Here is a 27,163-nt window from a genome sequence, read left to right as displayed (position 1 = left end):
TCTATTTGGGGAGATCTGTGATCAGATTTATTTCTACGAATTGCATATAACCTGGAGATGAGATCATAGTTCATCCATTTGTTCATTGAAAGCAATTTCCGTGAATGATGTCCAACAATAAATAGACAAGATAAAGACACCTTGAAATAATAACAGGTGCACAATATTGAATTGCAATAAAAATACTCTGTTGATTGGACAAAATAAATTTATAGATAACGCAACAGAAAAACAGATTGATAAAAAACAGATTATTCCATACATGTTATCTATTTTGAGTACACAATGATGAAATGATGGAAGTTATTGTTTATTTTACATGGTTTATTCATTGTGAGTAGACACCTGTGTCTACATACAGTACCTGTATTTATGAAACAAACGCTGGTCAGTTTGGAGATGATAAGACCCTAATGTTTGGTATGTTGAAACATGGTATGTTGAAACAAAATAGGATAGTGACCCTTGATGTCTTTTTAGAAAATAGGTAGTGTCAAATTTTCTGACTGTAAACCATAGCTGTAGACAAACAAGATGATACGTAAAGAACATATAATAATTTTTGAACTCTAATAAACTCGTACAACCGTCTATGTGAAAATGTTTGTAAAATAACTGCCTTTTGCCTGAAGAAAAAAAAAATATTTTTTACTGCTTTGTATGTGTTATATGTATATATAAGTTATAATCCAATTAGGTACTTACTATGAAATTAAAGTTACACATAAAAGTTAATTGCACTATAATCCTTTTTCAAGACTAATCTTATCTGTCAAACTTAATCTTTTCACTCACAAAACTGGTCCTTTAAACATCAATGTACCAGGCACCATTAGCACATAATTCAACCATTTCTACATATATAAATCCCATATAATCCCTTGCTATATGATCAGCTCTGTGTAAAGAGCATTGTGATATTGTATGCCAACTTTGAAAAACAATGTTCTGTCATGACAACTCTAAGAGTGTTTGGTATGGTAATGGATATGATAATGTTGATATGTTTCGGAATAGATCTGCTACGCTGCTGCTGTTATTGCTGCTGTTGCTGCAGAGCAAGTACGGCACTTGCTACTGTAAATACATACAAGACATGCTGCTGCTGTACAATATAGCGTACATGAATTACCCGTAGCAGATTTATACAGGTGGAGCTGGGGAAGGTGGAGGGTTTCTGAAAGCGCAGTAGCAACTGCTACAGCAAATGCTGACCGAGTATTCAAAGGTAGAGCAACGAGTTCATTAGCAACTGATAGAGCAGGAACCAATCAGCTGTGCTCTATAGAGAATGATGTGATTGCAAGCAGATTGAATCATGTACCTATAATCCTGCGCCATCTAGAGTTTCATGACAGAACTTTGTATTTGTCCATACAGCCGGGAAATAATATACTGACTCGAATGGCAAATAATGTAACAAAAGTCTGCCATTATTTAAAATCATGTTTTTCTTATGTGCGATAAATACCTCCACATAATCCATAATCAATATAATCAGTATGACAACATAATCAATGTTGTCATACAACAGTTGTATTCGTAGAACATGTATTCAGATCCACTTCCACATTTCTACTAAACTCTCCAAAAATGTTCATAAATCATCTTTACTGCATTCCTCTGTCACCTTTCCGAGAGTTTTTTAGTGGCTCTTCCTCCCCTTGTCGAAACAGCCAATATACTGTAAGAAGATATAGGGCAAAACATGCGATGAAGTCATAATAATATGCTGCAACCAAAAACACTATCAAAAAAAATGTGTATCCAATCACTCTTGACATATTATCATAAGACAAAAACTCTTTCCACCACAAGACATTACGTCCAATGACATGCTCATTCCTGTCCACTAGGGGCAGCGTAGCTCTTTCCAGCTCCATGATGTACTCGATATTTGTTAAATCTTCTAGGGAACTATGCGGCTGGTCCTCATCCACAGACTCCGAGATTGAAGGCATAGCTAATGGCCGTCCTTTACTCACTGAGGGTCTTTTGCCATAGCTTCCACTCATTGTGCCTTCTCTGAATACTGACTGTTGTGAATTCCTCAGACTGTTCAAGTACAGCTCCATCTCATCATCAATCTGTGATTCTGTTGAGGTGTTGTCTTCAACATTTTCGAGATCTCTCTTCATTGAGTCTTTTGCCTGGCAATCCATGTTTTCCAGCATATTGTTCACATCATCAGTAGTTTCCCGGTCATTGTTCTCACTTCCACAGCACGCATTCTCTTCTTTATCAATAAATTCAATGAGGTCCCAGTCATTCTCCATAGCTTGCATACTTCCACTGAGTTCAGTATCACTCTTTTGAGATAATTCTTGCCAAGATGCAGTCTCCTCACAAATTGCTACTCCACTGTTGAAGTGCCTGTCCTGTTTTTCAACTCCACCAAGATTTTCTATTTCATTTAAGTCAGTATGATGTTGTGGTAATGATTTAACATTGCTGGTACTTATAATCTGCTTCTGTTCCTCAGAATCTCTTTCAACAGAAAGCAGATCATCTGCATCTGCTTGTTGTTTCTTTTCTCTCTCAGTTTCCATTGCATCCAAGTCCTCTTCATCATCTATGTATTTAAGCTCATCTTCAATGCTATTTATTCCTCCTTTATCTTCAAGTTTTTCTTCTGCACCTTCTTGTTCTTTTGGTTCTTGATCTTTCTCCTCTTTGTCTTGTTTTTCCTTCTCTATTTGATTTCCATTTCCTTCTTCCAGGCTTTCATCATTTTTTATTTTGTGAATTTCTTCCACTTCTTTATTCACTAATGTGTTATGTTCACCATCAAACTCAATAATGCTTGAGCTCTCTGTCTCTGAAGTCTGTGTAGCAGAACCGACGAGCGTTTGTTCCTTCTTTTCATTCATTTGGCAGCTCTCCAAAGTATTGCTCATATCTATCTGTGTGTTCTCCAATTCTGTATATGGTTCGGTTAGCATGGCTGTTGCTAAATGAGAAAGTTTTTCAGATTTTTCAATGTTCAAACTTAGCTTACAGCTGTCAAGCTCTGATTTATCATTAGAGGAACCCAAGACGATCCCTGAAGTCAGGAGCATTTTGGGGTCTTCAGGAGATTGGGCAAAAATGCAAGAGGTACTGCTTATAATATTTGCAGGTTCAATTTTGATACTAGACATCTGATTATCTAAAGATAATGAAGTTTTTAAAACTGATGTGGGTGATGAAGGGTGTATCTGTTCAGGTAGGTTGTCAATACCGGACTCTATTGTTTGATTTGTAGGGACTAAATATTCTGGTCCGTGTAGGGGATACAAACATGGACTGTGGCCAGGATCATCCTGGAATGAATATTCAGTCAAAGCTAATGTGCGCACTGGTAAAATTTCTCCTAGAGGAGGATCTAGCTGCCTGGATGTGACTTCTGGAAGGTTTGTTTCAGTAAATGTATTATCTATTGGGTATTTTCTGAAAACACCAGTATAATCATTGTGAGAAATTTCCGACATCTCAACATGTTTACTCTTATTTGGCTCAGAGAGAGGATTTTTGGTTGGGTTTACTGTAAGTTGTGAGTTCTGTTCTGTTGATTCTTTGCAGGCGCCAGCACTAATATCATGTACTGTCTGTTTTGTAGATTTGCAAGACTCTGGCCAAATGTCTGTGGTCTCAGAGGCCGTGACCGCTGTTAAACTCTCGCTCTCTAGTTCCCTTAATGACCTATCTACTTGTAATGTTTTTGGAAAAAAGTATTGTCTCTCTGTTTCCATGTTTTTAAAAACCTGATGATAAAGTGGGGCTACAATGGTCCCAAATGTAAAGCCTTGAGAAAACAGTTGAGGCTCTGAGTTAGTAGTTTTCAAACTCACATTCTCTTCTGGTTTTCCATCATTAATATTTGTGTCCTCATGATCCATCTTAGAGCTCAATGCCAAACTTTTAATTCTTTGCTTAGCGTCCTTCTCAAAGTGCTCCCATGCTCTTTCAACATTTTTGCAAATAGACAAATCAGGATTTTGGCATACAGGAAAAGACTGATTGATTGAACCTTTTTGGTCATTAAGGTCCTCAGTAAGTTGGATGTCTTCCAGGGCCTCAGAAGCAGAGCATGCAATTGATTCACCACAGTCTTCAAGGGGTAAATTTGTGTGTGCTTCGAATAAATTAGTCTTGGTGTTGATCACGGCTTCTTTATGTTGTGTAAGAGCTTGGCTGTAAATATCAGTGGAATATCCACTATACTCTGCAGATTTTAAGGACTCAGCTGGTGAGGGTGATATTTGGTTGCATGTTGGCGGTTGAGCAGTTTGTGTTGTTTGTGGGCTGCATGCTGTCTTCTCCAGCACTGACGCATGTTCCTGCATGCTGGTCTCTGCTGTAACTTCACTCTCTTTGGTCTTGGTCCCTTGTTTCATTTTTTCTTCTCTCTTAGCAAAGTGCTCCTTAACTTTTGCTAATCGCACAGCCCTTCTTCTGCTCCTTCGGCTGCGGTTTCTGCTTATTTCCTCCTGTTTACAAAGAAGTAGATGTGAAATATACTGAATGGAAAACTATCTTCAATAAATAAATGTAAAGGTAGGGTAGGCAAATTCGCAGAGGCTAGCAATAGCAAGCTAGCTTTGAAAGCATGAGATCCCACCCTCCCTTCAGAGCGTCTCTAAAGCCACGCCTCCTTCAAAACACATGAACCCGCACAACCAGAGAAGAGTCTGCAAAGCGTCACGAGACGAGAGACGGCATTCAATTACCTCATGTCTCAAAGCGCATAACATTAAAATAATAATGAACGTAAACAACTTACAGAGCTCTACTTGTACCACCTGACTGCAGCAGATTCATTTTGGTGTTGATAGTGTTGACATAGAAACATGTCTGAGGACGTGAACAGCTCCGGGTAGAATGTCACGGGTTGCCATCTCTTAATTACGGTTACGACATGGCGTGAACGCAGCATAAGCTCATTGTTTTGGTTCAAGAGGGATTGTAAAAGGTGGCTGCTGTTTGTGGTGCTCGGTGACTGTCTGTCTACAGCTCTGCATAGCCTCATGGAACGCGCTGATGACTTGTGATGTCTGTGCGAACAGGTGAATGGAGGTTTGGAAATACACTTGTTGACAGGCAGGTAGGACGTCGAATGCAATGATTGGACGAACATTTTTTGGCTGAGACTTACACAGAAGATATATGTACAAGTTTTAATATTTAGACAACTTATGTTATTGATTACTATCAGAATGTGAAGAGAGTTTTAACCAGAATAACAAAAAGTGTTTATATAAAAAAAATTGCCTACCCTACCTTTAAGGAATAAAATATCTAAAGATCTTATAGAAGTACATTTTCAACTTTTAAGATAAATTGACTGTGACATTAACTTTTACTTACTTTTAACAATGTAACATAATGGTCTCAGAGTGACCCTGAACACCCTGACCTATCAAGTGTCTTGTTTGGGACAGTACATAATGTTACTTTAACACTTGTCAAAGCCTAACATCAGTGAGCACATGGCATTCGGAAAGAGTAGCCAGTGTCACAGCACATGTTTTATAAAATGTAATATAATGTTCATCCTAGATTTCACTATATAATTTTATACTAAAATATGTCGTTTCATTTAAACATCATTAAGTGACTATGAATCACTCCTTGGTAAAATGTAAAAATGTAGAACTTACCACTAATTCCATGCTTTCCTTTTCAGGTTTTTCAGAGTTTTCATTTGGAGATCCAGGGCCAGTGGCCTTTCCAGAATTTAGATTTATATCTGACAAAAAAAAAAAAAAAGTGTACTTATCAGAATTTTGTAGTATTTCCAAATCTAGTTCTAAGTCAATTTCAGGAGATCATTTACCAGGAAGTTCCTCATTATTTGTTGCCATCACAGTTGAAACAGAGATATTTGGGCTGAAAATGACAAAAAAATTACTTGTGTTTAAAAACGGGGGGAAAAGCAGTATGTATATTGTTCCTTAAAGGGATAGTTCACCCAAAAATGAAAATTCTGTCATTAATTAATCACCCAAATCCGTAAGACTTTTCGTCATCTTCAGAACACAAATGCAGATCTTTTTGATGAAATCTGAGAGTTTTCTGTTCCTCCATTGACAGTTATGCAACTAACTGATGCTTCAAAAAGTGCATAAAGAGATCTTAAAACTAATCAATATGAATTGAGTGGTTTAGTCCAAATTTTCTGAAGAGACTGGATTGCTTTAAATGATTAACTGATTTAATTTAGGCTTTTACTCACATCAACTCACACATCAGTGGTAAATGGAAGCTAAAGCATGCTTGCTTGATGCGTGCGAGAACCAATGACATTCATTCTTGTGTTACGCAGCATGTTTGAGCTTCGCAAGAAACAATTAGGTTCATTCTCGTGTTACACAGCACGTTTGAGCTTCAGCAAGAAACAATTGGGTTCATTCTCGTGTGTTACGCAGCACGTTTGAGCTTCGCAAGAACCAATGAGGTTTCTTCTAGCGCTTCAAGCAGGTTCGGTTGAGCTTCTTTTTATGTTCACTGATTAATGTTTATATGTGAATAAAACTCTAAATTAAATCTGCTCATCATATAAAGTGATCGAGTCTCTTCAGAAAATTTGGACTAAACCATTCAATGCATATGAATTAGTTTTACGATCTCTTTATGAACTTTTTGAAGCATCAAAGTGGTAGTTGCGTAGCTGTCAATGGAGGGACAGAAACTCTCAGATTTCATCAAAAATATCTTTAATTGTGTTCTGAAGATGAACGAAAGTCTTTCGGGTTTGGAACAACATGAGGATGAGTAATTAATGACAGAAATTTTCATTTTTGGGTGAACCAACCCTTTAATTCATTGAGTTCCACTTTAGTATTGTGGTTTTATTCATGTATTAATTCTGGCATGTCAGTTACTTAAATGCAAAAACTGTGTCAATTGTTATCAAATTGTTTAGTATGGATTATGGATCATATCTATAATAATTATGAATATTTTAGAAATATTTTGACATTCTTTACTGTGTATGACAGATGTGTTAGAAACCTCTCACCTGGTTATTTTCAGACAGCTTTTTCTTCTGTTTTCACACACATTTGGGGCTTTCTCCTTTATTTTTTCACAACAAAACAGAGAGTAGTTCTTGTCATTGTTGTTTGCCCAAAAAGTGCCTAAAGATGTGTCATATCGCAAACAGAAGTCAACCCTCACACCCTCTTCTCCGAATGGGGGTACCAGTGTGAGCTTGAAGGAGAAACAGTCCATCCCACCATTGTTTGACCCAGGTACGTACTCTGCCAACAGATCAAAATGACTTCTCCACGAATCTAAAGAGGTGCGTACATAGACCATCTTATTAAAACACACATTCAGCACTCGAACGATTCCTCTTAGGGTTGAGGTCCCAGAAAGCAACTCCAAACTCTCCAGTTCCAGCTTCTGCTCATGAACCCGCAAGACTAGCTCCTCTGCGGTCTGTGGAAGAGTGAAGAGAGGAACCATGTAATACTCCTTATCTTCATTCAAGTCACTCTCCAGAGGGCCTGATGGTGTTGTTACTCCCCGAGTGTCAAACTGTTTCACTGAGACGAGACTCAAACCAAAGGCGTCAGCAAAGGACACTCTTCGGCTGCTCGAAGGGGGAGGCAGGGAGTCATCTGAGGACACTGAACTCCGTCGTCTTGGTATTGGCGAAGATTTGGGCTTGATTCCTTCCAGACCCAGTGAATCCTCATCCTCATCCCAGGGGCAGGTTGCCGGCAAGCTCAGTAGGTTGGCCCCAATGGGGCTGCCCAGTGCTCGCACAGACTCCATCAGGCAGTGCTGGACAGAGTGAGAGGAACTCAGCCTGTCGGCCAGCAACTGACGTGCTGTGACTAAACTTATGGAATCAAGTTACATTTGACATTGTAGGGAAAAGCCAGCTCTATATTTAGGGCAGAAACAACTCGAGCAATGCAGTCAGAGCTCAGGGGAGCAATGAAAAAATATGTCACAGACACACTTCAAACAACATAACATTGTTATGCATACACAGACACAGCGAACATATCAGTGTCTTTAAGGAGATGATACAGGTTTAAAAAGACATGAGGGTGAGTAAATGATGACAGAGTTAACATTTTTGGGTGATACTTTTAAATATTCTAGTCAGTTGTACACATGCTAAATTGCTAAAAAGAAGCATGTGCTTTTAAAAAGGCTTAGGTTTGTGCTCATTCATAAATATATTCATATTCATAAGTATATTTCTCTATATTTATACAAGCATTTTCTCATAAAATAAAATAGAGTAATATTGCACATAATTATGACTTATTTATGACCAAACTTTCTCTTTTGCTTATCTGTGGGAAACTAAAACGTGATTACCCATATTTGTAAGAGACTTATATTTTGTAACAGAAACAGGAAGCTTTGGTAGCATATGAAAACCACCGAATGGAACAACTTCTCTTTAAAGCCACGGCTTTCAGAAAGCACAGGTCATGTGGCTTCAAAATGATTGAATAAAACTAATTGGACACCAAGGAGAAACAAAATATACAGTGGAGGAAAAGTAATTTCTGTCTTACAAACCAACTGAGATCCAACGAGATTCTTGTCACAAGCAAACTTCCCTGACCTTTTTTGCCTTGTTTGCCAAAGCCATACTCTCTTCTGCCTCCAGACAGCTCTACATTACCTCCATCTAGTGGCACATTGAGGAAATGTTTTCCCTACTTCAAGATTGAAGGCCAGAAGATGTTCTCCATTTAAGCATTTAAACTCGAAGATGCAGAATATATATATATATAGATATATACTATAAAGCAGTAATGTTTAAATGTTTATTCAATTCTAATATATGTATTTATTTTTATTTATTTATTTTTACTATTTATTGTCATCTCACACATGGATCTGCTTTTTTCCCTTTTTATAACAGGACATTTTCTATGCTATCATTTTTATAATAAAATACATATGTGATACATAGTGAATAAAGATTATTTATTAAATGAAAAGATTGGAAAAAATGATTGCACAACCACCAAATAGGTGGCGATGTGCACTACGTAGGTACTGGCACGCTTTTTTAAGCGTCTGTTTCCATGGGGAATCATCCATTCGTTACTCTGTTGAGAATGTCTTGTGATAACCGGGAATACTCTGGGTTGGCTGAACTAATTCCCGGACCCATTTTTGGAACCAGCATACCTCGAGTAAGCAAGGTTTGGGTTAATCAACCGAGAGTTCAGGGTATATGTGACGGTAAGTTAACCTTGCTTTCTGGAATAGAAAGACAAGGTTCCATTTCCCATTTAAGTACTTCCCATTTCCCCCAATTCCATTTCCCATTTAAGTACTTTGTGTTACCCATTGACACCTCTTCTGTCCCCATGTTGAGAGAAATCAGGAGTAAGTGCAGAGGCGTTGTGTGCGCTGTGTGAACATGATGATTATTTTAGACTAAATGTGAGCATATATTTACTTCTCCTGCATCCTCTTCTTCTGTATTCCAGAATGACAGCACAGCTGAAAGGCTTGTTTGTTTGAACTGCGCCCTCTTTTGGTGTGAAAGGGCCTTTACATTTGCCAAAAATATAACTTTTTTGTTGTTATAAAAAGAAACAAACAAACAGCCCAGATAAGCAAAAGTAACGTAACATTACTTTTCATAAAAAGTAACTAAGTACACAATTAGTTACTTTTTTTACCGTTTACCCCTCACTAGACTTTCTGAGTGAGCTTTTTTCCATTCTCTCCTTCCTTCTGTTTCCATTTTTCGGTTGTAATGTTAAGTTCAGTGTTTTAAAAATATTGTAAAAACAGTGATTTTTGCTATGTCAGGTTTTATCTTTTGAAAGTAAACAAACTATGGGAGGATACAATGTTTCATCAGAGAACCATGCAAGGTAGTAATTAGCATTCTAGTAGCATATTATGTCTACTTGTTGCATTTTCTTTAACCTTTATGTATTTATTTATTTTGTCAAAATGATGATGATGATGATGATGTTTTACAACAGTACAATAGCAAGAGGAAAATGTTCACTTTACATTTGTACACTCTCACATGTCTGTAATATAATGTGTGTTTGTGAAGAAATCCATGCTGAGTCAAATTTATTAAGTTTCCATAGCTTTAGATCCATCTGTTTTCTTTTAAATCTGATGATGAGTTACATTGAGACATCTCTATGTTCTTAATACCTAAAAACAGAAAAACACAAAGCAGGTGTTACATTTTTCACATTTCTTTGTAATAATTTAAGAATATTTTTAAAATATGTTTATCACCTGTAGTAACTTGGTTTAAAGGGGCCGTGTTTGTTCAAACCCATGTATTTGGCTTGATCATCGGTGAGTTCAGTCAGGTGTGCGTCAAAGGTCTGAAGGTGCAGGTTTGCAACATACTCATCTGGTACACAAAATAATGAATCGTGATGTCATTTTCATCCAAATATGATTCAATATTTCATGAAATATGGATGAACAATATTGAATTCTGGCAGGTGCCACAACTATCCATTGCGTTTTTTACCCAGTTTCTTGGGAAGAAGGTAGACATCTTGCTTGTAACGGCCCTCAGGGGCATTGAAGAGCTCGATCAATGCCAAAGCCTACAATGTAAATAGAAAACTAAGCATGTAAACAAATTTCAAAACCCAACAATTGGCCAAAACTGTCAAGTCATTTACATTCTGTTGTACTAAATACAAATGTACTTTTAAAAGTTTTATTTTTCCACCCAGCTAGTCTTTAATGTTTAGGCTAAGTAAGAGTGGAAGAACTTTAGCCTTTAGGCTATAAAACCTCATTTAAATTCATGTATTAGCAAACTGCTCCATACCTGCGTGGTGGCTGTGATGGAAAGCACGTATATGGGTACAGTGGAGGAGCTTAAATTAAGGACACGGCCCTGGAATCAAACGGGGTAAAACAGTAACCTTGCCATTAACATTAATGACCAATATGCCATGAGGGTTGTAACCAGGAAATGTAGATAATTACTAAACATCATTTACACATGTAGGACATGTTCCTAGATCCTTTAGGAAGAGTGTGTGCATTATCCACCTTATTTTTTTTTTTACATAAGCAATTTTTTTTACCTTGAATGTGCAAGGCTTCCGGTGTCGGATGCTTCCAGTTATTTTTGATGTTGCTTGGTGTTGCAAACTGGTATTTGTTATCATATTATTTTAAAGTCCCCCAGTGGTGAAAATCAAGTTTTTAATGTTGTTTATATGTCTATGTGGTGTTTTAATATGCTATATATAATATCAACACCATTGCTGAGTATTTTCTATTTAAAACTGCAGTCTAAAGACAGCGGTTTGAAATCGCCTTGTAACCAATCACATCAACGTGCCGGCGGGCTTTAGCATATCATTAACCATGACCGCTCTGAAGCAGGAGAGTCTCAGGAGAATATCCCGGTATATTTTTCTGTTAATATAAAAAAAAAAAAAAAAAATCGGGTAGATTTGGCAATATAGCGGGTGTATGATGTATATAACTTTGTTATGATGAACTATATGCCTTTCTCCACTGACGTTAAGGTGTTCAAAGCGTTTCTAAGGATACTGATCTTTAGAAGGCAGCTGTCTGACTCGCGACCGGGAACATGGTTTGTGTAACATTAGCAACACATTATTAGCTGTTTGATAATGTAGCCAAGCAAAAGGCTAATCATATTAATTACCGTTACGTGTCTGTCGTTGTAAAAAAGCGATACCATTGTGCAGCTTTTACCTCAGTAAGTTGAGTAAAAGTCGACAGAGTGGATCTCTTGAGCTCGTGTGAGTGAGTGAAGGCGGGCTAATAAACATATTCATAGATCCACGTATAATAAATGAGGCAAGGGTGTAGAGTTACATTCTAGCTATTTTAAGGCATGAACAAAAAATTTCACAGGAAAAAATGTTTAAATGTGTCATTTTGGTGATCAAAGATGAGTTTTAAGGGATAAAATGATTGACTACAGGGGGACTTTAATATAATATCGGAATCAAAAACATGCTGGTACCACAAATAGTTTAATCGTTTACTGCACTTTGTTGTTGTTCTAATTATTTACCTATAGCAGATAATGAATCTGAAGTCTTGCACATTCACAGGAAATAGCTTACTTCCTCGTTAAAAAGGGTAAATAGGTTTCTGTTTTATAATTCTTGTAGTATTCATTCACCTCAGCTAGAAGAACTACTCTCTTTCCATCAGGCCAAATAATGTGATCCACTTGCGCTCTCACATGCTGCCATGCTAACTCTGGGGTTCTCAGGCTGGTCTGAAAATTCAACAGTTACAAGTAAATTACAAGCATTCAAATGTCATCACTAATTGTGCATTTTATCAGGTCCTAGAGCCACTTACAACATCAATTTCTGTATTGGACCGTCCCATGTTGCAGACAATGCAGCCATTCTTCATTAGGTCCATGTGTTCCCTCACAACAACGTTTTTGTTACCTGGGTAGTTGTCAAAGCAAAGAACAGTGTAAGGTAATAGTAAAGTAATGAATTGTTTTATTTAATATATTGCGCAACTTGCCTGTGCAGGTGATGACCATGTCCACTTGTCCTACAATATCACCTAGTTTGGCCAATCGAAAGCCATCCATGCTAGTCGAAACAGAATTGGCTGTCAGATACTGTGGAACATTCTGGATAGTGTTTTTTCAAATAACTAAGGTCTTACCATGCTTGTAGAGCACAGATGGGGTCAATTTCGGTTACATACACAACAGATCCCATCGCTTTCAGAGCTGCAGAACAACCTTTTCCCACCTGTGCGCATCAATATTTACATTAACACACACAAGACAGAGGCCAGTACTAAACTAATGCTGGTGACGGACACTTTCTCAGGTGGCTTATTGCCAATAGAGACAATAGTTTATTTGAATCAGGAACTGTACCTCTCCGTATCCACATACAGCCACCTGCTTTCCCCCAAACATGACATCGGCGGTCTTTTTAAGACTGAGAGAATAGGATTGAGACAGAAAGTAGGTTTAATCTTATGAATACTGTTCATTTAACATTTCTATGTAATTTAGTGTGTGTGTGTGTGTGTATATATATATATATATATATATATATACACCAATCAGGCATAATATTATGATCACTGGCAGGTGAAGTGAATAACACTGATTATTTCTTCATCACGTCACCTGTTGGTGGGATATATTAGGCAGCAAGTGAACATTTTATCCTCATAGTTGATGTGTTAGAAGCAGGAAAAATGGGCAAGCGTAAGGATTTGAGTGAGTTTGACAAGGGCCAAATTGTGATGGCTAGCCGACTGGGTCAGAACATCTCCAAAACTGCAGCTCTTGTGGGGTGTTCCCGGTCTGCAGTGGTCAGTATCTATCCAAACTGGTCCAAGGAAGGAACAGTGGTGAACCGGCGACAGGGTCATGGGCGGCCAAGGCTCATTGATGCACGTGGGGAGCGAAGGCTGGCTGTGAAGGCCCGTGTGGTCCGATCCAACAGATGAGCTACTGTAGCTCAAATTGCTCAAGAAGTTAATGCTGGTTCTGATAGAAAGGTGTCAGAATACACAGTGCATCGCAGTTTGTTGCGTATGGGGCTGCATAGCCGCAGACCAGTCAGGGTGCCCATGCTGACCCCTGTCCACCTCTTTCAGCAGGATAATGCGCCCTGCCATAAAGCAAAAATGGTTCAGGAATGGTTTGAGGAGCACAACAACGAGTTTGAGGTGTTGACTTGGCCTCCAGATTCCCCAGATCTCAATCCAATCGAGCATCTGTGGGATGTGCTGAACAAATAAGTCCGATTCATGGAGGTCCCACCTCGCAAATTACAGGACTTAAAGGATCTGCTGCTAACATCTTGGTGCCAGATACCACAGCACACCTTCAGGGGTCTAGTGGAGTCCATGCCTCGACGGGACAGGGCTGTTTTGGCAGCAAAAGTGGGACCAACACAGTATTAGGAAGGTGGTCATAATGTTATGCCTGATTGGTATATATATATATATATATATATATATATATATATATATATGGTCACCATGATTTTGCCAAGTTAGACATGTTCCTGGATCAACATATTTTGTTGATCCTGGAACAACATGTCACGGTTCATGGATTCACTTACTCACCCTCGTGTGTTGTTGTGTGTGTGTGTGTGTGTGTGTGTGTGTGTGTGTTGGGTGTGAGTGAATGATTGTGTGGGCGTCACCCATTATGGTCTGATTGCGATCTGTTGCCAGCCGTGTCTTGTTAGTGGTTGTTATATATTGTGCATGTCTTTATGTGTCTTTGTCAGTTCGTTGCAGGCTGTTCCCGGTGTCGTGTTCTCTGTGTGTTTCTTCCTGGTTTTTGGATTCTGGACTTTCGTCGTGTGCCCTGTTTTCTGGGTTGGATTATCCTTGTTCTCTGATACCCGCTGTAGCCCTGCGCCACCCAGTGCCTCGCCACTCTGCACGCCACAGCCTCTGCCTCGACTGACCCTTGGAGTGAAGTTATTGTACAGCATTTTCCTGTCAATAAATATTGTTATTCTTGCACTTGGATCCTCTGTCTGTGTTCATTCCCTGACAGAACGAACTGACCACTTATGGATCCAGCAAGGTCGTCGGATCTTCAGGAGTATTTGAGCAGGAGTGCTCAACGGATGGATCATCAGGACGAGCAAGTGGTGGCCACTGCTCGTGCCGTTCAGGCGTTGGTGGCGCAGGTGGCTGAGTTATCTACCCAGGTTCAACATCTTTCATCTCCCACTGCGCCAGCTCCACCGTCTGTTCCCCACCCATCCGCCAACGTCAGCAGTCAACAAGAGCCGCGTATTCCTGCACCAGAGAGGTATGCTGGAGAACCAGATGTTTGTAGAGCCTTTCTAACGAAGTGCTCTATTTATTTCTCTTTGCAACCTAACACGTTTTCTTCTGAGGAATCTAAAGTCGCGTTGGTCATGACGCTTCTGACGGGACGCGCAGCGTTGTGGGGAACAGCGGTGTGGGAGAACAAACATCAGTGCTGCTCCTCATTCCACACCCTGTCGCAGGAGATGAGACGGGTCTTCGACCGTTCGGTGGCGGGACGGGAGGCCGCGCGCAAACTCGCGGATCTGCGGCAGGGAATCCAACCAGTGTCTGATTACGCCATCAAATTCCGCACCCTGGCAGCGGAATGCAAGTGGAACGAGGAGGCGCAGTGGGATATGTTCCTGCATGGGTTGGCCGACCGTGTTCAGCAGGAGATTTACCAGCTGGATCTACCCACCAGTCTCGACGGTCTCATTGAGCTCGCGCTGCGGGTGGACGCTCGCTTGCAAGAACGCGCGGCGCGTAAGAGGCCCGTAGCGCGCTTCGAGGAAATGGAGGAGAGCGGTGCCAGCGGAGTTAACACGGTCGGTCCCCCGTTCGATCCTGAACCCATGCAGGTGGGTAGAGCTCGGCTCTCCCGGGAGGAGAGATTACACCGGAGAGAGATGGGACTGTGTTTGTACTGTGGAGGGGCGGGGCATTTTCTTAGGGAGTGTCCCGTAAAAGGCAGAGCCCGACAGTAGTACCGAGGTTATTGTCGGGTGGTCTTTCCTTGGATAAATCCTCATCTGCGACACTCCTCCCGGTGAGACTACAGTGGGTATCGGGGCATCACACCTGCCAGGCTCTGGTCGACTCGGGGGCGGAGGGCAGCATCATGGACTATGATCTGGTCACGCGTTTGCACATACCCATTCACCCTTTGGAACATGCCATAACTGTCATCGCCCTTAATGGACAGAAGCTACCCACCATCACACACGCCACGGAGCCCTTAACCGTCATCACTTCCGGTAATCACACTGAACAGTTGCCATTTTTTATTTCTAGATCTACTACTCATCCGGTCGTCTTGGGTCATCCGTGGTTGCTCAAACACAAGCCCAGGATCGAGTGGGGTCAGGGGTCCGTGGCAGAATGGAGCAACCAGTGTCATGCGTCTTGTTTGTTGTCTGCCTGTTCTTCTGTGTCTCGTTCTGTGTTACAGGAGTCGTCGGTGAATCTGTCAAACGTGCCAGAGGAGTACCTTGACCTGAAGGAAGTGTTCAGTAAGTCCCGGGCTGCTTCTCTTCCTCCGCATCGTCCCTACGACTGTGCCATAGACTTAGTACCAGGGTCTTCTCCGCCTAAAGGCAAGTTATATTCACTTTCTAATCCGGAAAGGGAGGTCATGGAGAAATACATTTCTGATTCTCTGGCAGCTGGGATCATCCGCCCTTCCTCGTCTCCCGCGGGGGCGGGTTTTTTTTTCGTGGGTAAGAAGGACGGGTCGCTGCGGCCGTGCATTGATTACAGAGGACTGAACAACATCACGGTAAAGAATACTTATCCTTTGCCGTTGATGTCTTCTGCCTTTGAACGGCTGCAGGGCGCGTCTCTTTTCACGAAATTGGACCTGCGCAACGCTTATCATTTGGTTCGCATTAGGGAGGGGGATGAGTGGAAGACGGCATTTAACACCCCTAGAGGGCACTTTGAATACTTGGTTATGCCTTTCGGCCTTTCCAACTCGCCCGCCGTGTTTCAAGCACTCGTTAATGACGTGTTGAGAGACATGATCGATCAGTTCATTTATGTCTACCTGGACGACATATTGATATTTTCTTCTTCTCTCCAGGAACATGTGCAACACGTCAGACGAGTGCTCCAGAGGCTGCTAGAGAATGGGCTTTTTGTCAAGGCGGAGAAGTGCGTTTTTCATGCACAGTCAGTTCCATTTTTAGGGTATATCGTGTCGTCTGAGGGGGTGCGCATGGATCCTGACAAGGTTAAGGCTGTGGTGGATTGGCCAATCCCAGATTCCCGTAAGGCCCTGCAGAGGTTTTTGGGATTCGCCAATTTTTACCGGCGTTTTATTCGCAACTTCAGCCAACTAGCCGCTCCTCTGACCGCCTTAACCTCCACCGCAACGGCGTTCAGGTGGTCTAATACAGCTGAGGCTGCATTTTCCAATCTGAAGAGCCGCTTTGTTTCGGCTCCCATTCTTGTCGCCCCTGATCCTTCACGTCAGTTTGTGGTGGAGGTTGATGCTTCAGAGGTGGGGGTAGGGGCAGTTCTTTCCCAGCGCGCCGCCACGGACGATAAGATGCATCCTTGCGCGTTTTTTTCTCATCGCTTATCCGCCGCCGAACGGAATTACGACATTGGTAACAGGGAGCTGCTGGCGGTCAAATTAGCTTTGGAAGAATGGCGTCACTGGTTGGAGGGGTCGGGGGTACCTTTCATCGTCTGGACCGATCATAAGAATTTAGAATACATCAGATCCGCTAAAAGACTAAACTCTAGGCAGGCTCGGTGGGCTCTGTTTTTCGGTCGTTTCGATTTTTCTCTATCATATCGTCCCGGGTCTAAGAACATCAAGCCCGATGCTTTATCTCGTATTTTTGATCGTTCCGAGCGCCCGTCCACTCCCGAGTGTATTTTACCTGAGAGACTCATTGTCTCTTCACTCACATGGGAGGTCGAGTCGAAGGTCCACACGGCCTTAGAAGGGGTAACGCCTCCGCCCGGGTGCCCACCGAGTCGATTATTTGTACCAGAGAGGTTACGTCCAGACGTTATCCGATGGGGCCATGATTCCAATCTGGCTTGTCATCCAGGGGTTAGTCGTACCATGTTTTTGGTTAAGCAACGATTCTGGTGGCCCTGCATGGCTCGCGATGTTCGCAATTTTGTTTTGGCTTGCTCTGTCTGCGCTCGTGGTAAGATTTCTAATCGTTCCCCAGATGGGCTTCTTCAACCGCTGTCTGTCCCTTCAAGACCCTGGTCCCACATAGCGCTAGATTTCGTAACAGGCCTCCCTCCTTCACAGGGCAATACGGTGATTTTGACCGTAGTGGACCGGTTCTCGAAGGCGGCACATTTCATCCCCTTGCCCAAATTACCCTCTGCCAAGGAGACAGCGGTTACTGTCATTAATCACGTCTTTCGTATTCATGGCCTCCCGGTAGACGTGGTTTCTGACAGGGGATCCCAGTTTACCTCCAGATTCTGGAAGGAGTTTTGCAGATTACTGGGAGCGACTGTTAGTTTGTCATCTGGGTTCCATCCCCAGAGTAACGGGCAAGCTGAGAGAGCCAACCAGGATTTGGGGAGAACGTTGCGATGTCGGGTAGCTCAGAATCCTTCATCCTGGAGTCAGCAGCTTCCTTGGGTGGAGTACGCGCACAACTCGTTACCAGTGTCGGCTACGGGCCTGTCGCCTTTCCAGTGTAGTCTAGGTTACCAGCCACCTATCTTTCCTAGTCTGGAATCCGAAGTCGCGGTCCCCTCCGCTCACGCCTTCGTCCAGAGGTGTCGTCACACGTGGAGAAGAGCCCGAGAGACTCTTATTCAGGTGGGAGCGCGCACCAAGGCCCAGGCCGATCGCCACCGGCTGAAGCCTCCCGTATACGTCGTCGGACAAAAAGTGTGGCTTTCTTCCAGGAACATTCCGCTCCGCTCCGTATGTAATAAGTTGGCACCTAAATTCATTGGCCCGTTTACTGTCACCAAGATTCTTAGTCCGGTGACAGTCCGCCTCAAATTCCCCCCAGCGTACCGTAGAATTCACCCCGTATTCCACGTATCTAAAATCAAACCTGTTTTTCATGCTAACATTAATCCGCCGGTTCCGGTTCCCCCCCCGCCGCGTCTCGTAGATGGGGAACCCGTTTATTCGGTTCGTCGTATTTTGGACGCTAGGCGAAGGGGACGCGGATTCCAGTACTTGGTGGACTGGGAGGGTTACGGTCCGGAGGAGAGGAGTTGGGTTCCTGCCAGGGACATCCTGGATCACTCTCTTATTGATGATTACTATCAACAGGTAGGCTCTCCTGGGAGCGCCAGGAGGCGCTCATAGGAGAGGGGGTACTGTCACGGTTCATGGATTCACTTACTCACCCTCGTGTGTTGTTGTGTGTGTGTGTGTGTGTGTGTGTGTGTGTGTGTGTGTGTTGGGTGTGAGTGAATGATTGTGTGGGCGTCACCCATTATGGTCTGATTGCGATCTGTTGCCAGCCGTGTCTTGTTAGTGGTTGTTATATATTGTGCATGTCTTTATGTGTCTTTGTCAGTTCGTTGCAGGCTGTTCCCGGTGTCGTGTTCTCTGTGTGTTTCTTCCTGGTTTTTGGATTCTGGACTTTCGTCGTGTGCCCTGTTTTCTGGGTTGGATTATCCTTGTTCTCTGATACCCGCTGTAGCCCTGCGCCACCCAGTGCCTCGCCACTCTGCACGCCACAGCCTCTGCCTCGACTGACCCTTGGAGTGAAGTTATTGTACAGCATTTTCCTGTCAATAAATATTGTTATTCTTGCACTTGGATCCTCTGTCTGTGTTCATTCCCTGACACAACATTACAGTCTGAAAATTTAGTCTTAACCCTATTCCTACCCCTAAATCTAATCCTACCCATAACTTATCCCTAAAATCAGCGGGGAAAGATAGGTGAATAACATTGATGTATCTGATTGGTTTATTGGAATGTTGATCCTGGAACAACATTCCAATCAACCAATTTTGTCTTACTTGGCATGGTGACCATATTGGTTATAAATACGTGTTTCATCATCCTACCTATCCAGAATGGACTCCCTGCAGCAGTACAGGTTGTCAAACTTCTGTTTAGTGATGGAGTCATTCACATTTATGGCTGGTACACATAGTTTTCCAGCTTTAGAGAGGTGATGAAGCCTGATATATGTGATGCAAAAACATTTTTTTAACATTTGCAAAGCTGTAAGTTTAAATGTGCAAACACCTTATTGTCAATTTGGTGCAATCTTCTCTTTAATATGGAATTAAAGCATTGAATATACATAACGTTTTATGAAGAAGATTGTTCCTTTTTATCCACAAATGACAAAGTGACTCAACCTGTGAATGCCGGTGATACTTTCTTCAACAATACCCTTGACTTTCTTGAAGAGGTGAGGATATTTCTTGTATATCCAATGTGTCATATCTCCTCCATCATCGAGGATCTAAAGAAATAAAAGGCCATTAACAAACTTCTATTTATAGGTTAAAACAGACAAGATAAGATCACAATTGATTCTTGAAGGAAAAGTGGTCTCATATCATTGAAGTGAATCCTACCATGTTTGGCTCCCAGCCCTCCACATTTACACAGCGATCAATACACCACCAGAAGTCATCCTCAGATTCTCCCTTCCACGCAAACACTGGAAAATCTGCCATGGAGAGCAGAGGACAAAACAAGGGAGAAAGCAAAAAAGGTTAAATGTAACTTAGCACACACCAACTGCAAAAATGAACAATGAAGTCTTTTACTTCAAAACTTAGGTCTAATTAATTGTCATTAGACAATTAGAGTAGGAGTTTATTTTTACCTTGCTCTGCTAAAGCAGCAGCCACTTCATCCTGAGTAGAGTAAATATTGCAGGATGCCCATCTGCACTGAGCCCCTAACACCATCAGAGTCTCGAACAGCACCTGTTGAGGGAAATATAACACTACTGTTCAAAGGTTTGGGGTTGCTAAGATTTTGCTATAGAATTTAATATATTTCCTGTAATGGCAAAGCTGAATTTTCAGCATCATTACTCCAGTCTTCAGTCACATGATCCTTCAGAAATCATTCTAATATTCTAATTTGCTGCTCAAGACTTTACAAAGTGCTTGAATCTTGTATTGTCAATGCTAGATCTTGACCAAAAATTGATGCACCTCTTGATGGAAATAAATGTTGTGATGTTATTTATTTGCATCAATTTTTGGTTATGATCTTGTATTGACAATGCAAAGGGTAAGCACTCTATAAAGTGTACTCCAGCACATCCCAAAGACTTTCAATGAATTTAAGGTCTGGACTCAAAGGTGCCAATTCATGTGTGAAAATGATTCTTCATGCTCCCTCCCAACAATTCTTTCATAAGTGACCCTGATGAATCTTGGAATATGGCCATGATGGTTCTTCGTATATAGGTGTTTAAAAAAATGACAAGCTACACACTCCATCAATTAGGGTTAGAAGAACTGTTCCCAAACATATAACATGCTAGAAACATAATAATCACAGCAATAATTATTCAATCATAGACTCTTAAGCATTTGCCTATTTAAATCCAAACAGCGACTTTTTTTTTTGGCCGGGCAGTGTATAATCAACACATAGGGGTTTCATGTTTCATTTGTGCTGCTGACCTTGTAGGTTTTGTTTCTGTATGAGCTTTTTTTCTGTCTGCACGACAGAATGCAGACAATCAAAAAGCAGTGAAATTACAGATGACACTTACAGCTGTCTGGGCTGTGACGTGAGTACATCCCACTATTTTAGCCCCCACCAATGGTTTTTCTCCTTGAGCCGCTTTTCTTAAGGCCATCAGTGCAGTCATCTCTTCAACAAATAAAGGTAGACATTCATTACATTTCATTTTGTAGTCACATAGCTGGTTCCATATGCATATGTGTATATATTAAATCATACTGTATGCCTACCATCCTCAGCAAGCTCTATCTCTCGGCGGCCATAGTCTGCCAGCTTGATGTTTTTGACGCAGAAGTCCCTGTTTCCTTTGGAGTTAATCTGTTCCCTGTCTCGAGGAAAGACATCATCCTCTAGATTTTCTGCATCTGAACCCCCTGAAAAATGAGAAACAAAATACGAACGGAAACTGGAATCACAGATTGTGATAAAATACAAAGAACTACTTAAATTGTCCAGTTTGAATTAGCTGGCATCTACCTGAGCTGTTGCTGTCTGTAGAGGAATGAGAAATAGAGTGGGACAGTGAGCGTCGACCCGTCTTTGTTAATCGACTGTTGAATTCTTGCGTCTGCTCAGGATACTGGATTTGCTAAGGGAAATACAATTATATTTATTATATATTTTATATAAAATATATTTTAAATTATGTAAAAGATATATGTAGGCCTATATATATGGAAACACTTTAGGGTCTAATTCTAAATCTCTCTATTAATTACTTATTAGCATGCATATTACTAGGATATTGGCTGTTTATTAGCACTTATAAAGCAAATATTAATGGCTTATTCTGCATGATACTACCCAGTTCCTAAACTTAACCACTACCTTACTAACTATTAATCAGTAGTTAGGAGTTTATTGAGGCAAAAGACATAGTTAATAGTTAATAGTGAGAATTGGACTAAAGTGTGACCATATACTCCAAAATATTTTGATTTCTCAGTATAATTGTCAACTTTATCTAGCTGAGAATATACATTTTGATATTTGAGTGCAAATGTAACCATTTCCTGCAGAGAGCCAAAATCTTTAAGCAATTTCTCAAAATAATAGAAGCATTATAACTATTTCTTTTAAAGTAAACTATATCTAAAGGTAGCAATATTAGGATACATTACATGCGCAAGTACAGGCAAGAGATCGTAGAGACCAGTTATACAGTAACTATCACTTGCTCACTAACACTAAACAAATAAAAGACAACTTGAAAGTAACACGACATCACTTTTATTTATTGGTTTGTTAGCGTCCTTTGTCTTTTCTTCTGGCAAAATGTATTTAAACAAAAGTGCTGACACTGATCAACTATATTAGCAAGTTAATGGGAAAAAGAGTTAACTTGAGCACCAGGTAAAATAAATCTTCACTTGTTGTATTCAATAAACCAATATACAAAACTACTAAATTAATTAATACAAACTTCTACAAATCACAAAAACTGACCATAAGTAATGCTTTAGTTTTACATCTTATCTTTACATCTTTACAACTTCTATCTAAAGAGATTAGAAATACCTTGATGTTAAGAGATAACACAGCATCTTTTGATTCTCTGTTTTTAGTGAGACTAACCAGGCTGTAGACCTTCCTCATGGTGTCTGATCCGCTTGAGAAATGCGCAGAAAAACTCCCACGTAAGCATTTAAAGGCTGAACCACAACAGTAATTGTTGTGTCATAATGCTAAATAAGCAGGCTAGAGAAGCATGGATCCAGTGTCAGACGAAATCCTACACTGTGAGAACAAAGCCTTTACAATGAATTCTCTCTCTCTCAGCTCATGATTTGACAATGATTAAAGTCTGTGAAGTCACAAAGTTCGCACAAGTCATTTATTAATTCTGGCCTTGTGCCACTGAGCTGCTACCGTACGATGTTAAGTGCACTGGTCTGTGTTCAGCCCTCTGTTCAAGGGTTGTTAATGATGATCCAGAACTGGCTGTTTGGTTACACGTCATTTAGCAGGCATGTTTGATCCAAAATGACTTTCTGTTCTCTTACTTAAGGGACAGTCCCCTTGGAGCAACCTGGGGTCAAGTGTCTCGTTCAAGGGCAAAATGGAGATAGGGCAACTCAAACGGACCTCAGATTTCCAGGGTTTAAATCCATCACATTTAGGTTATCAAATCTATTTACTCCTTCCCCAAGTGGTATAAACCAGTCAGTTCGCTTCTCACAGAGACAGTCAAGTGTTTAAGGATAAAATGGAGGTAAGGGAACTTGATGGCTCTCAGATTCAAGGCTTACCCTTTCCAGTGTTTAAAACCAGAACATTTAGGTCACCAAAGCCAGATATACCCTTATCCCACCTACAAGTTCGCTTCTTACAGAGACAGTCACCTTGGCACAACCTACAGGGTCAAGTGTTTAAGGACAAAATGGAAGTAAGGGAACTCAAGAACTCTCAGATTCATGGGTCTCCAATTCTGTGCACTCCACAAACATTTAATTCCTTCGGAATCTGATATAATACAGGAAATTGACAGTACTGTCGCTTTAGGGACATTCCCGTTGAAGCAACCTGGGATCGAGCGCCTTGTTAATGGACAAAATGGTGGTAAAGGTCCTCACCAACTCTCAGATTCTCATTTTCCAAGGTTTAACCTCAGTACTTGCGCTCCAATGTCCAGCACAGACATTTAACCCCTTCTAAATCAGATATGTAACAGGAAATTGACAGTTCTGTTGCTTTAGGTACATTCCCATTGAAGCAACCTAGGATCAAGCACCTTGTTGATGGACAAAATGGTAGTAAAGGTCCTCACCAACTCTCAGATTCTACTTTTCCAAGTTTTAACCTCAGCAGACATTTAAATCAGGTATGTAACAGGAAATTGATAGTTCTTTTGCTTTAGGGACATTCTTGTTGAGGCAACCCGGGATCAAGTGCCTTGTTGAAGGACAAAATAGTGGTAAAGTGTTGCTGCCAGCCCAGGTTAGAAACAGGAAATTGAATGCAGTAACAAGTTTACATGGTACATTTAGTCTTTTCTTACACCATAATGCACAACATTAAACAATACTTTAACATACTTTGTAGAAGCACTTATTCAGCCCCAGTAGCACTTACTCTTTTTGTTCTTGGGGCTTCACTGACAGCTTCGAACACTTCATCGCTGGTCTGCATTGGTACAAGCGCAGGCCGCCAGTTGGTCGCTGCCTCCAGCATTCTCAATAACTTGGCGCTAATTGTTGGCGGTTGTGAGGAATCTCCATCTTCACTTTCCAGAGCTGAAGAAATTGCAGCTTCTTCATTATAGCTGCTCTCTTCTATGCCTTCATTGTCTTTCAATGGTGGAGTTACAGACTGAATCTGTGCTTCCATGTTGAGACTGCTGTCCATTTTAACGTCTCTAGTTGAGTGTTGAAGTTATAGGCTGTTGTTCTTTTAAACAGACGTGGGCCTTAAAGGTGTGTAAACATTGCCTTTGTGAAAACTGATTGTGGAAACAGGTTGTGAATGGCATGGGGGTAGAAGAGTTTTTTCAAGAATCTTTGGGATTGGTTTACTACTGTTTGACGCTGTTAAACAGTGGTGGGTACTTTTTGGTTGATATTGGGTTCAGGGTTTTATCAGTTGTAGCCTCTTATAACTATGCTACCATTTAAAAGTTTGGGGTCATAAATTTTTTTTTTTTTTTTTTTTAGTTTTTTTTTTTTTTTTTAAAGAAATTAATACTTTTATTCGGCAAGGACACATCAAATTCATGATTCAGATTCAGTTTTAAATTAGTGCTTGTGTACACCATTATGAGTTATAGAGTGATAATAGTGGTGTTTTTTATTTCCAGGAGATTTCAGACTATCATTAAAGTAATATAACGTTTGAAAAAAGATCTGTTTACAGGAAACTCACTCGCTGTGTTGGCTAAACACAGAGAGACAGAAATCATCTGTCTCCTGAGATTAAGGTCACCATTTAACAGGCTTTTACTTCAGTTTTAGTTTTATTCTGAAGTGTAGCTACAAGATGTTCGTTGCTAACTTCAACTTCTAACAGATTTAAGACTGAAATAACACTGACTGATCAATGAGTCTCTTCATTTTAACATGGTTGCCTAAAATGGATGGTGGCTGCCCCTTTTTATTGCACCTTTTCATGGCTTTTTGATACTGCCATGTACAGTACACAAACTGTCAATTAAATCTGCTTCTTTTTTTTATAAAATGAAAGATAATAGACAGCTGCTTAAATTCTCTCCAGTTCATCATACCCAATGAATGTGTGCCCATTCCAGTGGAAGTAGGGAAAGTAACGCTGCCTAGTGGTGAGTAAATTAAGTGCTGTTTGAAACTGTGGTGGATTGTTTGCCAGATTAGAGTGAAATTTGGAAAATTAGTTTTACAAACTTTTAAGCTTTTTTAACATATGCATGCTCTGCAGACAATCTTACTACTGTTTATCTAATGTTTTTAAAAAAGCTCTTAAAGGGATAGTTCACCCAAAAATTAAAATTCTGTCATTATTTGCTCACCCTCGAGTTGTTTCAAACCTGTATACATTTTTTTCTTCTGATGAACATAAAGGAAGATATTTTGAAGATTAGGGGAAATTGAACAGTTCTGGGGCACCATTGACTTCCATAGTATTTTTTTTCCTACTATGGAAGTCAATGGTGCCCCAAAGCATCCTGGTTACAAATTTTCTTCCAAATATCTTCCTTTGTGTTCAGCAGAAGAAAGAAATTCATATAGGTTTGGAATAACTTGAGGGTGAGTAAATGATGACAGAATTTTCATTTTTTAGGTGAACTTTCCCTTTAAATTAAGCATATGGCACACTCCCATTATCATGGGCCTGGACAATTTTCCATGTTGGTATATTGCAGAATAATTCCAACAGGGGAGCAGTCAGACTATTAAATATGTATGTATGTTTTAATATGATATTTTCAAATTACAATGAAATGTTTTTTAAAGTTGGTAGTAATTTTTCAGTATTGTTTGTGTTGTAATGGTTATTTTATATAGCAAAACAAATACTTCAACTACAACAAAAATGTCTACTAGCAGTTTTTTTAATTAGATATAGGTTTACAAAAAGTGCAGTATGAGTAGTAAGACAAACGCCTAATTTGATCAGATAAAAGGATATGTAAAGAAGAAAAAGACAATATATAGGCCTATTATGAAGTTTTAAAGTGAAGTGTATTAAAGGATTATTTCACTTTCAAATGAAAATTACCCCAAGCTTTAGGCTACTCACCCTCAAGCCATCCTAGGTGTATATCACTTTCTTCTTTCTGACGAACACAATCGTAGAAATATTAACAAATATCCTGACTAGGAAAGGATTTCCGTATACCCACTTAAAAAAGCGCGAGGATACGTAACCATCCAATAAATCACAATAAGATTTGTGGTTTGTTGCTTTTGACATGAAACAAAGTCTCATATTTCAAATTTACTACGAAATAAAAAAACCCAACATAAATACCGTTTTGGCGCTCTTTAATGTGTAGTGAGTGACAGATCGCTGTAGCCTATCAGTTCAAGAGAAGCGGCAGCCTAACGCGCACGTGAACTGATCCTCTCCTCTGCTTTAATACCAGTTACAGCGCGAAATAAACGTGAATGAACTTCTAAAGGTATGTTAAAATATACAGTACAACTTAACAAAATCCGTATCATGTCTCGTGTATTCGCGTAATCAGTGTTTCAACCGCGGAAAGACGTTAATAACAGCTTGTAAACAATATCACGTAACGTCACATTTAGGCTAACGTTACCTGAGAACAAACATATTCAGTGACCATAAACTCGTTAGTCAGCTAGAAAAATGAACTCTAGAGAGGAGCATTTAGCTAAATACATGCACCATATTACATATTAATTATAATTTTTAATGTTCTTCAATAGCCTAATGCATGTTTGAATAAATCCGTCAAGTTGACAGCCACCATTTAAAATGGAGCAGAAATATTTTTAAAGTTAGTAGGCCTATTATAACTTTATTATTACAAAAATTTAGTTTACAAAAAGTGTAGTTTAAGTTCGTATGCAA

General features: G+C 40.4%; 2 protein-coding genes across 8 annotated transcripts; both read right to left on the bottom strand.

Annotated features, from left to right (window-relative positions):
- On the bottom strand, positions 1-9,182 carry ppp1r3ab (protein phosphatase 1, regulatory subunit 3Ab). Of its 2 annotated transcripts, none has more exons than XM_051883454.1 (4): positions 7,001-9,182; positions 5,816-5,868; positions 5,640-5,728; positions 1-4,469 (listed from the first exon to the last, which is right to left on the bottom strand). In XM_051883454.1, exons 1-4 carry the CDS (start codon positions 7,759-7,761, stop codon positions 1,611-1,613), a joined length of 3,762 nt encoding a protein of 1,253 aa, XP_051739414.1. In that variant the 5' UTR covers positions 7,762-9,182; the 3' UTR covers positions 1-1,610. The 2 variants fall into 2 exon arrangements, with proteins under 2 accessions (XP_051739414.1, XP_051739415.1); XM_051883455.1 differs by having other exon boundaries at positions 1-1,684.
- Positions 9,183-9,765: 583 nt separating this feature from the next.
- Positions 9,766-25,275, bottom strand: ahcyl2a (adenosylhomocysteinase like 2a). 6 transcript variants are annotated; one of them, XM_051883456.1, is made up of 17 exons: positions 24,230-25,262; positions 21,635-21,746; positions 21,388-21,531; positions 21,186-21,286; positions 20,280-20,382; positions 20,026-20,120; positions 19,804-19,910; positions 19,504-19,620; positions 12,854-12,917; positions 12,634-12,722; positions 12,487-12,557; positions 12,310-12,404; positions 12,125-12,223; positions 10,784-10,852; positions 10,475-10,553; positions 10,231-10,351; positions 9,766-10,143 (listed from the first exon to the last, which is right to left on the bottom strand). In XM_051883456.1, the coding sequence occupies exons 1-17, from the start codon at positions 24,500-24,502 to the stop codon at positions 10,137-10,139; spliced, it is 1,746 nt and encodes a 581-aa protein (XP_051739416.1). In that variant the 5' UTR covers positions 24,503-25,262; the 3' UTR covers positions 9,766-10,136. The 6 variants fall into 6 exon arrangements, with proteins under 6 accessions (XP_051739416.1, XP_051739419.1, XP_051739421.1 ...); XM_051883459.1 differs by lacking the exon at positions 24,230-25,262 and adding an exon at positions 22,676-22,931; XM_051883461.1 differs by lacking the exon at positions 24,230-25,262 and adding an exon at positions 22,733-22,929.
- Positions 25,276-27,163: the final 1,888 nt, after the last annotated feature.

The sequence above is a fragment of the Ctenopharyngodon idella genome, chromosome 24 (genome assembly GCF_019924925.1).
Source record: "Ctenopharyngodon idella isolate HZGC_01 chromosome 24, HZGC01, whole genome shotgun sequence".
In the NCBI taxonomy this organism is placed as follows: domain Eukaryota; kingdom Metazoa; phylum Chordata; class Actinopteri; order Cypriniformes; family Xenocyprididae; genus Ctenopharyngodon; species Ctenopharyngodon idella.
The sequence above is the reverse complement of the archived record's forward strand: the minus strand, read 5'-3'. Positions and strand labels throughout refer to the sequence as shown.

Bases quoted from the DNA above. Each gene is read 5' to 3' on its own strand.
- ppp1r3ab (XM_051883454.1), bottom strand. From the start codon at position 7,761: ATGGAGTCTGTGCGAGCACTGGGCAGCCCCATTGGGGCCAACCTACTG. The intron at 5,869-7,000 runs GTGAGAGGTTTC...TGTCATTTTCAG, and splicing joins AGCTGTCTGAAAATAACCAG to CCCAAATATCTCTGTTTCAA. The intron at 5,729-5,815 runs GTAAATGATCTC...TTTTTTTGTCAG, and splicing joins AAATAATGAGGAACTTCCTG to ATATAAATCTAAATTCTGGA.
- ahcyl2a (XM_051883456.1), bottom strand. From the start codon at position 24,502: ATGGACAGCAGTCTCAACATGGAAGCACAGATTCAGTCTGTAACTCCA. The intron at 19,621-19,803 runs GTTGAGTCACTT...CACATATATCAG, and splicing joins AGTATCACCGGCATTCACAG to GCTTCATCACCTCTCTAAAG. The intron at 12,405-12,486 runs GCAAGTTGCGCA...ACAACTACCCAG, and splicing joins CATGGTCATCACCTGCACAG to GTAACAAAAACGTTGTTGTG.